This window comes from Achroia grisella, unplaced genomic scaffold (genome assembly GCF_030625045.1).
Source record: "Achroia grisella isolate CSIRO2021 unplaced genomic scaffold, CSIRO_AGI_Agris_v1 utg109, whole genome shotgun sequence".
In the NCBI taxonomy this organism is placed as follows: domain Eukaryota; kingdom Metazoa; phylum Arthropoda; class Insecta; order Lepidoptera; family Pyralidae; genus Achroia; species Achroia grisella.
The window spans coordinates 1610122-1626796 of NW_026712573.1; the positions used below are offsets into that span (position 1 = coordinate 1610122).

At 29.6% G+C, this 16675-nt stretch overlaps 1 protein-coding gene across 3 annotated transcripts in view; it reads right to left on the bottom strand.

Moving 5' to 3' along the window:
• Positions 1–16675, bottom strand: part of LOC131846005 (fibronectin type III domain-containing protein 5) — a 107231-nt gene that overhangs the window by 32865 nt on the left and 57691 nt on the right. For 2 of the 3 annotated variants that reach the window (XM_059195206.1, XM_059195214.1), the window contains exons 3-4: positions 16109–16241; positions 9848–9993 (exon numbers count right to left, since the gene is read on the bottom strand). In XM_059195206.1, coding sequence (XP_059051189.1) covers positions 9848–9993; positions 16109–16241 — 279 coding nt within the window. The remainder of the gene's footprint in view (positions 1–9847; positions 9994–16108; positions 16242–16675) is intronic. The other variant, XM_059195222.1, reaches the window with a different exon arrangement.

Sequence of the window (16675 nt, forward strand, 5' to 3'; positions counted from 1 at the left end):
TTTATATTCATGAGAGATTGTAGAAGCCGCCAAATAGCTTACTTTGTAAACTGTTTCGGTTCTGGGGTACAATTAGTGAAATTATAGGATAAGAAATATAACGTCATAATATATAGATATGATATGAACTACGTCATATAGAATATAATGGGTACCCATGGTAGCTATCCTTCGTGCGTTGCTATTTCTAAGAACTTTGTATGACATTTAAATTACTAGATATGGAATGTGATGTTATGCCCCCGTACCTAGTAATTTACTTGCCATGTCAAGTCCTTCGTACCTTTGCTTCTTGGTATAGTAAGAACCTGTGTGTGACAGTGACAGGCAGATAAACACATACAGATAATAACGTACATCAGTACATTGACAGAATAATATGCCTAACACTATAATCCTTACTAATATTATATGTATATACAAACTAACTCTGTCTGTCTGTAATTAATCCTGTATTTTTTATCCGTCATCTTTGAAGACCGATGAAACTTTTTTATTTGATTTTTATTAGGTTAGATTATAGATTATATATTTAATATATTCATTATTTGGTCAAGGTCATTATTATACGCATACGAAGTTGCGGGTACAGTTAGTCGTCAATAAAGCTTACGTAATAAAAATAAATTAATTTATTCATTGATATGAGCAGCCATCTTGATAACGATTAATATATACGTGAGTATGTAAAATCATTTTTTTTATTATCATAGAAATCAAACCTACCATCATTCAGTTAAGAACAAAGTTTGCTAAAAGAGGAAAAGTTGTACCTATTATAAGCGTGTTAATAAATTTAATAGGCAACACCAAACAATACGGACTTTTATAAGACTAATATTAGAACAGGCTATAGGTGAAAATAAGTTTATTCTTTGCGTAAAAATCTCACTGAAATATTTTTAGCCTTTTTGCATTACTACACAAAACTACATAGTAACGTATACCTACTTATTGTGTTTTATCAGATAATACTGGCATATACTGTTTTTTTTTTAATTTTGTTACAGGTTTGTTTTTTATTTCATATTTATCTTACTGTATTAATTGATATGTAATATGTGCTGAATGTGCAAATAAGTAATGTATTTATCTAATTCTGAGCTAGATAGATACAAGATAATTAATTTATCATTAAAAAATTGTCTGTCGAAAGAGAGAAACCTCTCTAAACCAATCAATATTTCACCGTTTTTATATTTTTAATCTATAGTCTTGCTTAATCAATGGGCTATTCAAATTATAATTAATTATTTAGAACCTTAGAATAATTAATAAGAACCAGTAGTTCCTAAGATTAACCATACATACAAAACAAATTCTTTAGCTTCATAATATTAGTAAAGATAGATAAGTCAATTTTAAACTTTTTATTTTAAGAGCATGTAATATCTATTAAATATGTCTTATAAAAGCTAAACCGTAGAAAGCAACTCTGAAATCATTAATATTATTGCATACAAGATGAACTTACGTTTCTAAAACAAAGATGAATTAATTGCTCTGTTTTAGAGCTGATTTATAAGCAGTATTTGCTGTAAATATATAACGATATTGGTTTATCTCCGTCAATCGTTTATCTCAATTTGTTCTTCAAAGTAATATCCACTTTCATACTTCTTGTATCTACTACAATGTTGGGTTTGAAGATTTTCCATCGTCTTGCGAACTCTTAATAGACTTATGTAAGAAATTTAAATTTGTCTTAGTTTATAGGTAATTATTACTAACAGGCAACTAAATAGTAAATAGTATTATCTATATCTATATTGCTGACAGCGAATAGTAGTTGAACACGCAAAGTTAATGATTTCACATATTTCAGCAATTTGAATTTCACGCTAACTTTTGTACTTTCGTTCAGTGTTCATAGTGATACGATTGATGATTGATAATATACCTATTGTATTTATACTCTATATAATATCAAGGTAAAAAGCTATATTAGTGTTTATTTATATGAATAACAAAATAAATTGGAAGTTTTTCGCACAAGAACACTAAGAATTTTAAATCCGAATCGGCATTTCAATATTTCTTCACAGATCTGGTATTTTATTAAATATATGCCTATTAAAATTTATGGTTAAATAAATAAATAAATTTAATTAATAAACATCATTTGCAACATAATATTTTTTTTTTTAATAATTATATTTTTTAAAAAGAAAATAAAAAGGAAATTATGAATGAAATATATTTATTTAATATTCTTGCAGAAAAAAACATTGGATGGAGTAATAAAACCTCTGTTTTTAATAAGAGAGGAGGTACACTTTACACGATAAATTTAATAGTTAGGTTTTGTGTTTGGCACGTAGGTATTTTATTATTTACGTAAACCGAGATCAGGTACTCCTACGGATTTAGGTGTTTTTTTTTATCTTTCGTAGAGAAAACTCTGAAATTGGTTGCATAAAGTTTTATTACATTTACGGCTACAATTTCACCTTCTACATTTGTATTTATGTATTAAATAATTTAAAATAACTGCATTCTTATCTATTTATTTTAGTTATCCTTTGAACTTCTATTTTATTTACTTATTTTTAATTCACTTAATATGTACGTATGTAGTATAGTATATATAGTTGAAAGCGTCGTGGCCTAGGGGTTTACTAATCGGATTCACAGTCAGAAGCTTGTGAGATCAAATCTGGATAAGAAAAAAAAACATTAAAATATACTTTATGTATCAATTTGTTATTATGACTTCAGTGAGTGAAAGAATCACAGATAATAAAGTAAAAAAATATCAGATATGTATGTAGACTCGTACGCTATCGTGTTAGTTTCAAACATAATATTACCGTCGAAACGTGAGCATGTGTTGAGTGTTGCGTTCACCATGATGTTGACCATTGACTCTAACTACCCCATCAGTTAATAGTCAAAACAGTTGCACTGTCTTGTATGAAAAATGTACAGTTTCATAATAATAATAATAATCTCATGACAATTCACACAGTGCTATCTAGACCCAAGCTAAGCTTGTGTTATGGCTACTAGACAACTGCAACAAATACATAGTTTTTTTTTCGTAAATACATACATAAAAAATACCAAGACCGCTACAAACAATCATACTCATGAATACAAATGTTTGTGCTGTGCGAGGAATCGAACCCACTACCATCGTAAGTATGGTGGTGTGCTAAACCGTTTTATTTTTGTGAATATGATTAAACTTATTTGCTCATTATTTATTGTAGATATTATTATTACATCATTGATTTACATACTGCCAAAACTAAGTAATGAATGAATGAGTAACAATTAAGTAATTCTCTAATAAACAGCTGTTTCGTTATACAATGCAAATGCAGACTAAACAACAAGTATACTCAAACAAAGACCTATAAAGACTAAATGCCAAGTCCAAATTTAGAAGTCGGTCAAAGCTCTCGAGATGTGCAGTTGAATCAGGTTTGAGAGAATATTCAAGTTTGTCGGATATAAAACGAAAATTAGTTTGGGATTTTGCTTATTGGATGCTTTTAATTAATTCTGCAAATATTTCGTTGTTCTATCATGACTTATATTTATATTAATATGTAAATTTTTGTCATAATTTACATATTAATGTAAGTCAAGAATTTATTATAATCATAAATGACAGAACTAATTTGTTGAAACAAATAGATTCAAATCTCATCAGGCTGTAACCAAGCGCGAAAATCAGTAAATTTAAATAGGTTTTCTTTCTATATTAAAAAAAATACAGTTTTACAATAACTCACTTATACTTAAGATATAAAGTATACGAATATTATAACTGCTACAGTTGGTCTGTCCATCTGCCTGTTTGTTATTTTTTTATAACTGTAAGGCTGAAAGGCTCTGTTTAAATTCAGTCTCAAAATATTTTTCCAGGACGGATGGACGGAATATATTCATACTTTTTATAAATATATTATATTATATATTCATAAAATCTCGTATAGCTAGCCAGCATTTACATAAAAATGATCTTATTTCGGTAAAGCCATTACAATTAATTATTTATTTAAACTTATTTATCAATCTTACTGATTCGTCTATTACAGTCTCTTTAATTCAAATATTTCTAAGAGCTATTTTAAAACAATGACAATGCCTAGATACATATAAACGGAAACTGCATATAAATGCAAATATACATTTGTATTCATGAGTATGATTGATTGATGAATATGTTACGAAAAAAAAAAATATCTATGTATTTGGGGATTTCATTGTATCTAGATGGCGCTGTGTGAACTGTCCTGGGATTATTATTATTATTATTATTATTATTATATACAAGTTGAGATTGATGAATAGAAACAAAAAACATACTATGTATAAAATTAAGTAAAATTATAAGTTAGCAAACAGAATTTAATATAGGAATATTAAATATAATGCTTTAACATACCGTTAGTATGGAACTTCAATGTATAAATTACAATATAAAAGTAGGTATATAATTAAGAATTCTTGTAATTATTTCCACAGTATACAAAAAAAATTATTAGTGAATCTCTAGTATATTAGTATATTACTAAAGATTCCATGAGACTAGAAGAGATGAAAGCAAGAGTTAATAGAACTCAATAGTTCTCTCTGCCAACTTCTTCAAGATTTTGCCTTAAAGATACATTATTTTCTGCACCACCAATGGTTGACTGGCAGATAATGCCGTATAGAGATAATTCCACCATATGTACTTTAAAATTATGTGCATGAAAGTTTAAATAAATAAATATTCTATTTAGTGACTTGAAAAAGAATAATTATTAGAAGAATCTATATAATGATATAATGTCTTATTTTTGTAAATGCAATATAAACAATATTTAAAAGTCTAATTCTAATACAGTCCGCGAATATAATATTCCTAATAAAAACAAGATATTAATCAATCGATCACTAAATTAATAAATCAGCAAGTTGGTTCTTAGACTAGTACGTACCTAAAATTGTAAATAAAAAAATAAGGGCAAAGCACTTCCTAAGCTCAGAATAACGCCGCTGTATGCTTCTGATGTGCAACACACCCGGAAGATCAAACAGTATTGGAGTTCTGCCAACTTTCACGCCAAAATGAACTCGTGTTCCTTTTGACGAAATTGATGTAATCAGTCGATGCACTGAGAGAATTGGCATGTTAAGATTAAACACACGTACCTAATTAGATTAGAAGTGGTCACGTTTCATTCCACAAGTGAAATCGATTGCCAGTGCAGACGTAATATATAGCTCAATTCGGGAGTTCTAGAATATTGTAGTCAAGATATCGTTTGTATTGTAATATATATAGAAACTACGTTCACTTCACGAGTGTACCAGAATGGCAGCAGCAGAAAAATGTCGAGCTGTCGTACGACGAATGACATCAGCTTCAAACCCCACTAAATAACGACCATGACTAGAGCAGTCAAGAACGTATCGAACAAGAAGAATATATAGAAATACCAGCGAGAAATCTTTCTCACGTGTAATTCATATATCAGTATTTTGATAAAGATTGTGATGGTGCAGTGGTACAAATAACTGACACTATTCATTTGACCAGCTATGATTACGTGTTCGATCCTTAGATAATTCTTATTCTTGACTATATCTATTTGTATGTGGTAAAATATATTTTCATATAATTATGTAAAAAATGCTCAAATATGTATATTTTGTACCTATTATACCCACTATACAATACGTTTAATTTATTTTTGTTATATACTTATACCAACCAATTTTTTGTTTTAGTCCATCTTTAGAAATCCAACGCATCGAAATTATCGCTCCTAAAAATGCTGATTATTTAACTAGGAAGATATATATTTTATACTATCTATTTATCTCTATATATATTTAATACAAATAAATAAATTATTATTATTAATATTATTATTATCGTTAGTCGCGGGCTTAAGCTATCCTTTCAGAATGAATCTTTGACATAAATGTACTTTAAAGTGAATGTACAATACAAAGGAAAACTCGCCTTTGTTATTTTAAAACCACTCGCCCTGATCATTATTATGAAGGAATTTCATTCGGAATACTCTATTAAACATTTCTATTTAAATTAAGATAGAACCGTATTGTTTTTTGTAATCCTTACTTTAAATTATTAATATTAGAGCTAATTAAAATTATGCAATTTCCTAAAAAATAATGAATATCAACTATGTATCTACAGTAAATAAAATAAAGAATAATGTAAAAAAAAACAAAATAATATTATTAGGTACCTATATATTAGATAAATGGATATGTCAGTATATATACCCTCCCTGTTCGTGTTGCGCAAGATAGGATTCAATAAACTACGGGTATGCAGGGAATTGTCTCCTGTTTTATAAAATAAACAATTCTGGTGCTTGGTATAATGAGTTTTAAGGTGCCAGATAATTATCTGGGACGGCAACGTAGCCTCCAGTAGATAACGATACATCGAGGCAGAAGTAACTTCTTAAACAAAACACCTCTGATGCTCGCATTACCCACTCCCAATCAAGTTGTGTGTAAAATGTCTGTGTGTATTCACAAGCACAGCATTGTATGTTATGTGGTATCTTACTGAACATGTGATTTAATATTATATTAGTGACATTATTGCATTGGCCCTATTCCTGTATTGATAGTTGTACAATTAAATAAAATATTTACCATCTAGTTTGTTCGTTTCGAATCGCGAAGTCAGTTTGTCTAACTGTTTGTTATTGTTTCACTTGAGGAAACACGATGTCATTTTTACAGAGGTTGTTAAATATGAATTTGATAAAAAAATACCATTATTTTTTATTAAATTCAGCTAGTATACTGTGAGAAGTAGAGGATAAAAGATTATTGCAGACGACAACTCGAGAATCAGCTGGTATTTAACATATTCGATCAATATTAAAATGTATGTTTGTATAATATATTTCTCGGTAAGTCAGTCAGTCTCAAAACTAATTAACACTAGTTATTTATTAACGGCTGTAGGCTCGTTTCCTGGCAGTGCAATGTTCCGTTGAAGTTTATGTTCACTATAAAGTCGACAGTTGGCATTACTTCCACGCTATTCAGGATTATAGTTATAAGGAAATTTCATATTAATAAAAGCCGACCCCTAACCTTTCTAGAAGAATAAGTTATTCAACATTAAAAGATTGTTTTCAATATACACCGATTGTTCCTGATTTGTGTTCATATTACACATTAATAGAACATTTTATCCAGCAAGATTTGCCTTGGGAATAAACCCACCAACTACCATTTAAGATCTAAGAGAAGAGTATATAAGGCGAAATACGAAATAAGTAGACAACCTACGTCGTCAATTGTTAAGAATCCGTATTATTAAGAACCATGAACTAAAATGACATACAAGCGTTAAGCGTAAGTTGTCACGTAGATACTGCAAGTTCCGGATATGCGGTGTCTACGTCCCGTATTACAAATACCTAAGTGTCCCACTTTTAGACCAGCTTTTCCTTTGTTTTATTCAGTACGCGGCGTGACAGGGACAACGTAAAACACGCAAGTTTAACACGCAACAGGTATTTATATAGTGCTGTAAACTCTGTTATAGAATATCACAGAGGTCATATCATGTGTACTTTCATGGCTTGTTACTTATAATTTCATTTATTGAAATAAAACTACCCTTATAAAATTTTCTAGGTATTATATTTGAAATTAAAAGGTTAGATTACTTCAGCCATTTTTTATGTATATAAATATTTTACATTGGAAGTTTTTTCAGGTTTTTTGAAAACGGTGTATATATAAATAAGTTGTTTATAGTAATTGTATCTATAAATAAATATAATTATATATTTACATTGCTGTAGTTTCCTTGAACGTTTTAAATAATAAAGCATTATACGCCTATTGAATGCATTTTAAAGTTAACGATCCTACGAAGAATTTTTCCACTAGATATTTACCTCAATTATTATACTATAAATAAATTGTTAAGTTTCCATTTATGATTTCACAAGCATAAGTCTAATTATGAAATGTGTTGTCTAGTACCCATAACATAAGCTCTACTTAAATTAGGATGATGTGTTGTAGTGTAAAATGTACGAACAAAAATGTTGTACTTTTTTAGTAAGAGCATAATAGACATATATTGTTATCATTATGTCAGGTAAAATTAATAAGAACATTGTTTCGGTGTCATACAATTCTTAATATTACAGAGAAAATCTTTATAAAAGTACTTATTGTATATGATATATAATTTTCTGAACGCAAAATAAAATGTAATAATATCTTCCTAAGTTATCATCAGTACTCCAGAAATAAACATTACTTACAGTCCGCTTATACAACTTACTCTGACAATTTTCGGCTACTTCAATGTTATTAATATATTAGAAAAGAATAAAGTTTAAAATGTATCAAAATTATGTTGATAAATTGTGATATGAGAGATAATATAAATCTTCAAAATTGTAATATGATTAGTAAATTACTTTTCTACATATAACCTAGAATAAACAGACATTAATTATAAAATGCTGGATTAGATTTCTATCTATATTCTTCAAAATGTGCATGTCCATCTATTTCGTTATAAAGTACCTCCTGACGACTAAATGACTAAATAGATAAAATTTTAAATTTGTTTGGCTGGTTTACCATTAAAATTATATAAAGTAAAGAATGATGATTTTTAACACTTTCAAATACACTAGGTCTAAGACAACCTTAATGGACAATTTATGATGTCTAATAAAAATCAATATGTATTTGTTTGTTCATTTTTTATGCGTTACCATCACGTTGATCCATCACGATAAAACTTTGCCAATATATTGCTCCCACGTGCCAATGTTTATAGGTATAGTACACGTAACTTGTAATATGTGTACGTGTCGTACCGTCAAATATATTTCGAAGAACATTTTTGTAATTCTACAATATTTTGAGGCCTGTTATTCAATGTGCCTGATAGCCCGTAATAAGTAACTAAAAACCATAGAGCTATGCAAACTCTTTAACTCGGATTAAAAGTATTATATATGTTAATTGTATAGATAATGAATTTGTACTTAGGGATAATTTAATTAGGGATAAGTTTTCTTTGAAATTTGGTATACAGTATGTATACCAAATTTCATTCCAATTCGTCAGAAGGTCTAGACAAATACACAAAGTTAAGTAAGCATTTTTAATATTAATAAGTGTGTCCATTACGTCAGTTTGCCTGTGTATTACTTTTTCAGAACAGACCTTAATGAAAGGAGTGAGGACAGATTGTAGATATGGGGCCTGACATAGTCTATCTTTTATGTCATAAAAAGCATACGTGGACACAAGTTACGGCTAATATATTATTAATATAGTCAAATAACGGTATTTACCTCTCTCGACGTTTAGGTTGCACAAATGGTTACGTGGTCACGAGCTAACTGACCACGTCATTATTATATATTCATAATGTGGCACTTATATCTATAATATGTACCAAACGTAACATTTTAAATACCTAACGGTTAATAATCCTTACTAATATTATAAATGTGAAAGTAACTCTGTCTGTCTGTCTGTCTCGCTTTCACGCCAAAACTACTAAGCCGATTAGTATACAGATAGTCTAGATCCTGAGAAAGGATATAAGCTACTTTTTATGGCGAAAAAAGGGTTGTAAGGGGAGATGCAAGGTTGTATGGAAGTATCGTAATTTTTAAAGCTAGAAGCTTGAAACCTATTTTTAGGCTGTTGACTAAATGTATTATAAATAAATATGACATTCAAAATTTGTATAAATTTCATCCTTAAGGGGTTAAAACAAAATAGGGGATGAAATGGAAATTCCTCATTAGTAGTTTCTTTCATGCGTCGCGGGCACAGCCAATTTATAATAAAGCAATGTTTTTTTACTTACCCAGGGTGCGGAAGACAATAGGCCTGCTCCTATACTTATGGCCGCCCCACAGTGCGGCTACAGTCACTTGGTACTGTGTATCTGCCTCCAGTCCACTCAGTATGACAGCATCTGAATTTCCCGCCACCTCCAGCACCACTCTGTAACTAACGAGCAATCAGTCAATTTCGTTGTAATCTATTAACAAGCGGAAGTTAGAAGGAAGAGAGAAGAAAATCGAAACGCTAATCTAATAGTATAACAAATGCGTAATGAAACTAAAGTCAAGCAATTTTTTAGGAGAAAAACAAAAGTACTTTTTTTTACGCTGTATTGTATTTTGTTTTAATTATTTTGACAGATGCCTTGTCAACTTTTATATAGGTATAAATATGCATGCAGACTTTTGTATTATAATTAATCTACTTTAATTAATATGATTTTTCTACGTTTGTCCTTACATTAATTTTGAAGTTACTTCTATTGGTTTTTATGCAAATAAAGTAGTCAATTAATATTATTATACAATAAACGCTATTGTGATACATATTGGTAATATAATTTTAATTTAATAACAATGTATCCTATATAACCTATTATGTTTATTTTTTACATTATTTTATATGAACTCTAAATAATTATTGTTGATTACTTAAACAGAAATTTTAAAACCATAAAATATATCATATTGTGTTGTTAGAAATACAATTGAAATATACCTATTTGTTCTCTAAACAAAAAAAAACTATAACTGTCAAATCAAAAAACCAGCATATTTTCTAAGCAAATTTGTCGGAAATTCTACTTCCGACGGCCGTCCCGCCCGTTCCGTTCGCAATTTGTACTTTAAGCCTTACTCGTTTCTTTTTCTATTCTACGCCTTTCACTCAATAAAAGTTGTTTTGTTAGTGATTCGTTTTGATGTAAACTGCTACAAAGGCGGGTTATTTACGAAATGCAAGTAGGTAATGGATTTATTGTGAAACTTAAAAACAGACTTCGTACAATTATTATAACAGATCAGATCTTATACGCACGCATATACATTCAAGCTCCTGAAATGGATACCTATTACTTATTCGGCTATTAAGTAAAGTATAGCAAAACAATATAGATAAAAAAAATGTGAAATTGAGATGGTGTTACCGTCATGTTGTATTTTAAGTATTTTATTCGTATTCTGTTATTTCGAAACTTAGAATTAGGCATATAAAATATTAATTTGATTAAAATGTTGTAATTTAAATTAAATTAAAAGTTGATAATACATTTTGTGTTAATTTACGTGATCATACATTGTCTTTTATTAACATATTTTTTATAGAAAGTAGCTATTTGTGTTTATTTGCGTAATCACAGTCCTGTATTAATATCTTTTTATAGAAAGTAGCCATACCAAATGCCCTACAAATTAGAATGATTTCGTGCAGAAAATTATCTGCACATATAATAATATAATCAAAACACCGTTTTACTTAACATTGGAGTATATTGAAGAAAGTTCTTAATTCTACATATATTCACTCAACCAAGAATTTGAGGGCATCTGAAGAGATGCCCTCAAATTCTTGGTAAAGTAACTGCTTTACCATTTAACTGAACTAATCAAATTATTGTAACGCTGTAAAGATGTTTGGATATTTAGATGCTTGAATGATCGTTGTCCAATCATGCTTAAATAATTGAACAGATTTTAATGGAATTTAGTACATACAACATACAATTCGACTAACAATCTAAGATACCTTTCTATAAATTTCGCTTCTACTACTGAGGGCTATTGCTAGTGATCTAATACTTGTATATTAGATTACATTTCATTATCATTACATAGTACAATAAAGTCGATACGACTGTCGGTTCGCATAGATCTTTTAAACTACGCAACGGATTTTAATGCAGCTTTCAAGATGATGAAGAGGGTGATGCAAGAGGAAGGTTTATATGTTAATACATGTACACCCATGCGAAGTCAGGGCGATTAACTAACAGGTTATAAATTTTTGTAGAGCAAAGTAAAATAACAACTTTTTATAACTGTTCGTAAAATTTCAACACAATGGAATTTTCTTGGTCTCAAATACAGGTTGTACTCCAATAAAAACTATGTCAACAGGCAATTCAAATTAGGGCAATTTGCATTTATTAACATACCAACCACCACAGATATAGTAGGACTTCCAAGTTTTCCACTATCGACGGTTTTGTTGAATATTCAACAGTTGGTTCAACACTGAATTTATATTAGACGGAGTCACCGACTCTCGTTTAGGTTGCCTATTGTGACATTTTAAATTTGTTTCTATTATAAAAACTGTTAGGCTGTTTACTAAACAAACATTCAAAGAACAATAAAATATTTTATTAACAATTTGTATCCGATTTTAAGATATGTATCAAAACTGTTTTCAACTAATAAGTGAGTATACCAGTAAGTAATGAGTGACCAGCAAATGAGATCATAATCAAATCGAATGGACAACAAAGTCAGTATATATAGTACAATATATAGTACATTACAATGTATTTTACAATTTATCACAAAATAATCTAATACTGACACCCAATAAGCCATTTCGTATTGAACATGACGATGTAGCGAGTGCTGACAACGGTTTTAATTTTGCAAAACCTTTCCGTGACCTTTCAAAATGAATTGGTAGGAAAAATTAAATTATATTTACGAAGTACTATAAAGCATACATAACTCTTAAATCTACAAATTTTTATTACAATAATTTAGACCTTGTTTTAGGAAGTCAATAAATTTTATACCTTGTGTAATAAATCGATAAAAAATAAGAAGTATTAACTTTTTAAAACCTATATAACTTTAATAAAAGACATCTGGTATTATTACAGTTTTTTGTTTTGTTTATTATTTATACTTTAAATATAAGGCTTTATTCTTTATTTGGAGCAAGCAGATATGACTTAAACACCACCAACACGCTAAAGAAACGACTGATTAAGTCTATATAAGTAAAAAATAATGTAGTAAGTCACTGTAATAAAAAGTTATAAGTGCACTTGTTAAATTATATTACTACGCTGCTCATTAAATTGCAAACACCAGAAAAACTAGGTTATTTCCTCTACAAAGAGTTGTAACTATAATGTGAACAAGTCCACAACTTATATTTCTGTTTTTCTTCAAATAAATATTTAAATTCTAGTGTGCTGCTTAAAAAAATACTCTAATACTAATACTAATTATTTTCTGATGTTTTTTTAGGCCTCACTAGCCTCTCTATTAATGTTGAATTATAGCATGTTTGTCAAGTTTTTTTGAAGAAACATAATATATCATAATAATATCATCACCACTGCTATCTCAATTAGGGTAGTCAAACACATTATCGACTTTAGAAGCGGTGAACGCAACACTTTTATTTTCATCTGACTTGACGGAGGACGGATCTAATGCCCTCTTTAAAATTATTTTTTGTTATGTTTTATAAATTGCTTGATATTAATCATTTGGTCAAGTAGTTGCCAAAGTCTAGTAACCGCGATCAAAAAGTATGTTATAACCAATGAGAGCAGCTGATGGGAAGCAAACATTTTTATTTTTGTTTACTTTCCCACTACTACAAATATAACAGAATATATACGTTTCGGGTGACATACATACTACATGTATGAAAAAGATAAACAAAAAAGTTACCAATACGCATATTTTTGAATGCTATTTGTAGGATGATTAGATAGGAGATTTAATAATAAGTTAAAGTTGACAGTTAACTGAACTCAGTCAATAATATGATATTATATATATATTGATTCCAAAACTACGAGAATTTGTATAGAAACGGGTATCACAGCGAGTACTACTGTTCCACTATTTGATTCTATTGAAATAGTATCTATTTGAAATTACATTCAATACTAGACTAACTATAGAATAACTATACTGCACTATTATGATTTAGTACTACAAATAGATAGATACTATCTATGACATGGTTGCTTCTATTGTGCTCGTTTGTATGATAATAAACGGAACGTGAATCAATTTTGCTACCCTTGTGCTAAAATCAATCGATCTTATCGCTAGAACAACATTCTCAGTGTATGCCATTTATATTAACAGCTAAGTAACTAAATATAATTATCATATAAAATCATTTAAGGTGTATTTTTTAATTTAGAATATTTTTTTTTTCAATTGAAATTTATTTTTTTCTCTACGGTTTAGTTTATAGTCGTCCATTTCTAGCCATTATCATTCAGTCACATTCAGTCTCACAGTCGACCAATATTCAGACTTAGATGACCTCGGTAGCCTAGCGGTTTAACACACCGCCTTACTTCCGATGGTCGCGGAATCGATCACTCGCACAGTAGTACAAACATTTATAATCATGAATATGATTGTTTTTATTGCTTTTTAAGTATTTTTATCCATTTATAGTACCTATAATACTAACTCTGCTTAGCTTAGGACTAGATCTCGATGTGCGAAATGTAGTTATTAGAAAAAAAATACACATTACAGAAATAATATTATAATTAGAGCTTCGAACGAATTAATCCAAAAAATTCTAATTTGGTCATACTTCTATCCACGATCGATAACTTCGAATATCTTTGAAAGAGTTTCCAGTATTAATACTGTCAAATATATCAAAATGAGTAATACTGCATAGTCAAGGTAACACCAAACAATTATGATGTAACATTGGTACCTATTCCGACTAGTTTGCATATTTGTGAAAGCTAAATACTTCAAAACCAAAGCAAATCCATTGGTCCAAACTATAGTTGAGGAAACAAAGCTCGTATTTCAAATACAATTGTGGTGAAACAGCCACTCCAAACAATTCGTTAAATACATCGGTATTGTAACCGAGTATCAAAGCAGTATTGTACCAGAGTATTAATTCATAGTTACTAAAATAGTTACTTCACTCTGAAATGTACCTGCTGTTAATATTGAAGTACATTTATCCACTTGCCCATAGAAACTAAACTACTACTACATCCTCATAGTTCATTTATAGTTAATATAAAGCGTTTTGTCACTGTCTTTCAAGTCAAGAAAATAGCTCGAATGCAAAGGAGAAGGGTAAATTTATTGTTTCGGTTTGAATTAAAAACATTTTTGCCGCATTGAAATTGCATTATAAACATACTCGTATTTCTAATTGTACGTTTAGCTATTAATTACTCCGGACTATTCATTAACGGAAAATAATGACTTCGAATATCAAGTTTCTATTCCGAAGTTGGTGAGCGTTAATTTCCTACAAAATTTAATATTAAGTTCCGTGCTCAAGAGTCGCGAAGTTAAATGACGACGTAAACTGAGTTAACGCTGTATGCTTTGATCATTTTATTACGACAATCATAAATATGTCACTAGTTATCACCAATAAATACGCACATGTGTATATGTCACACGAATTTAGAAATTTTAGACACTAATGGTTCAATTTACCTGTAACTTTTATAGCCAATAATTTTTAAATTGACAAATTTAATTTAATAATAAGATGACATCATCTTCTTTAATACTATATGCATATGTACGAAGATGGGAAAGAGTTTTTAAAATAATAATATTAATGAGTAGATAATGTGATGACTATCATTTGAACATATTGCGTGTTAACAACTGCCACGGCGGCTAGACGGTTTGGCATTCTTCATATACGACATCATTATAACTATTGTTGTTGAAATTAACTCAATGTTAGTTAATCAATCAATTTAATTTTGCATTGTCGTAATTAATCCCGTGATAATGTATATTTCAATTCATATACGAGTAGAGTGACATATAATGAGTGCATATTAATTAGTCAACACACTGTTACAAATAAACTAAATATTTCAGATAATATCCACGTATTAAGATTGTAAACGGGTAGTATAATTCGCCAATTAAATGGAAGAGGAAACACTACTATACATACTATATGATTGTAGTCCACTCATGAATAAACGAAATATCCCCTTTGGAAAGTATACAATATCCTGAGGAGATAATATCCATAGCTCCTATCAATATCCTTCAATTCTTGTCTGAACGGATCTAGACAGTGAACTCTAAAAAAAGGCGAGCACAACTACGCTAGACACTAGGTATTTTAGCACCGATAAATAATCTAAACCCCTTAAAAAAACTACTAGTTAATTTTTATACAGCAAAATCTAAGTAGTACAAATAGCTCATAAGTAGTACAGATTAGGCAACAAATATAGAAAGCAAAAGATTTGAAGATACAGAAAAGCACAGAGAAAGCATAGAAGAAAGGATAATCGTTAGCGTATCCTCACCTCGCGTCTGAAGGTTTATATGTGACATCATACTTTTCTACAAGCTCCGCCGTGGTGGACCAGGACACCTTCACAGTGGTGGGATTGAGGAACGTCACTGTTATGTTCTCAGGCACACCAGGGCCCATTGATCCTGGTAACAAATGTCAAATTAGTAATTGAACAATGCAGAATTTACAATGTAAAACTAATATTATAAGAAATAATTAATGGAATTTAAATATCTTTCAGCGATTATTTTGGAACACAACATCAACATTGTGGCAACACTGCCGTATTTTCTTAAGTAAGTGGGCCGCCCATAAAAATTGTAAGCTATCCAAAAATTTATTCTACGTTTTTTCTGAAGGTCCTTTTTCAATCAAACGCCAGAAGCAGCCTTCCACATATAAAATGGTATTTATAAAAAATATAAATGTTTGAAACAAATGGATACGTGCAAAGCGAGGTTGTTAACGCATAATATTTTACAAAGGCGTATAAAAAGTATAAAAATATTTATCTTCAAAAAACTTTATACAAAGTCGTTGCGTAGGTATCACTGCACTGTACATATTTCCTAAATGA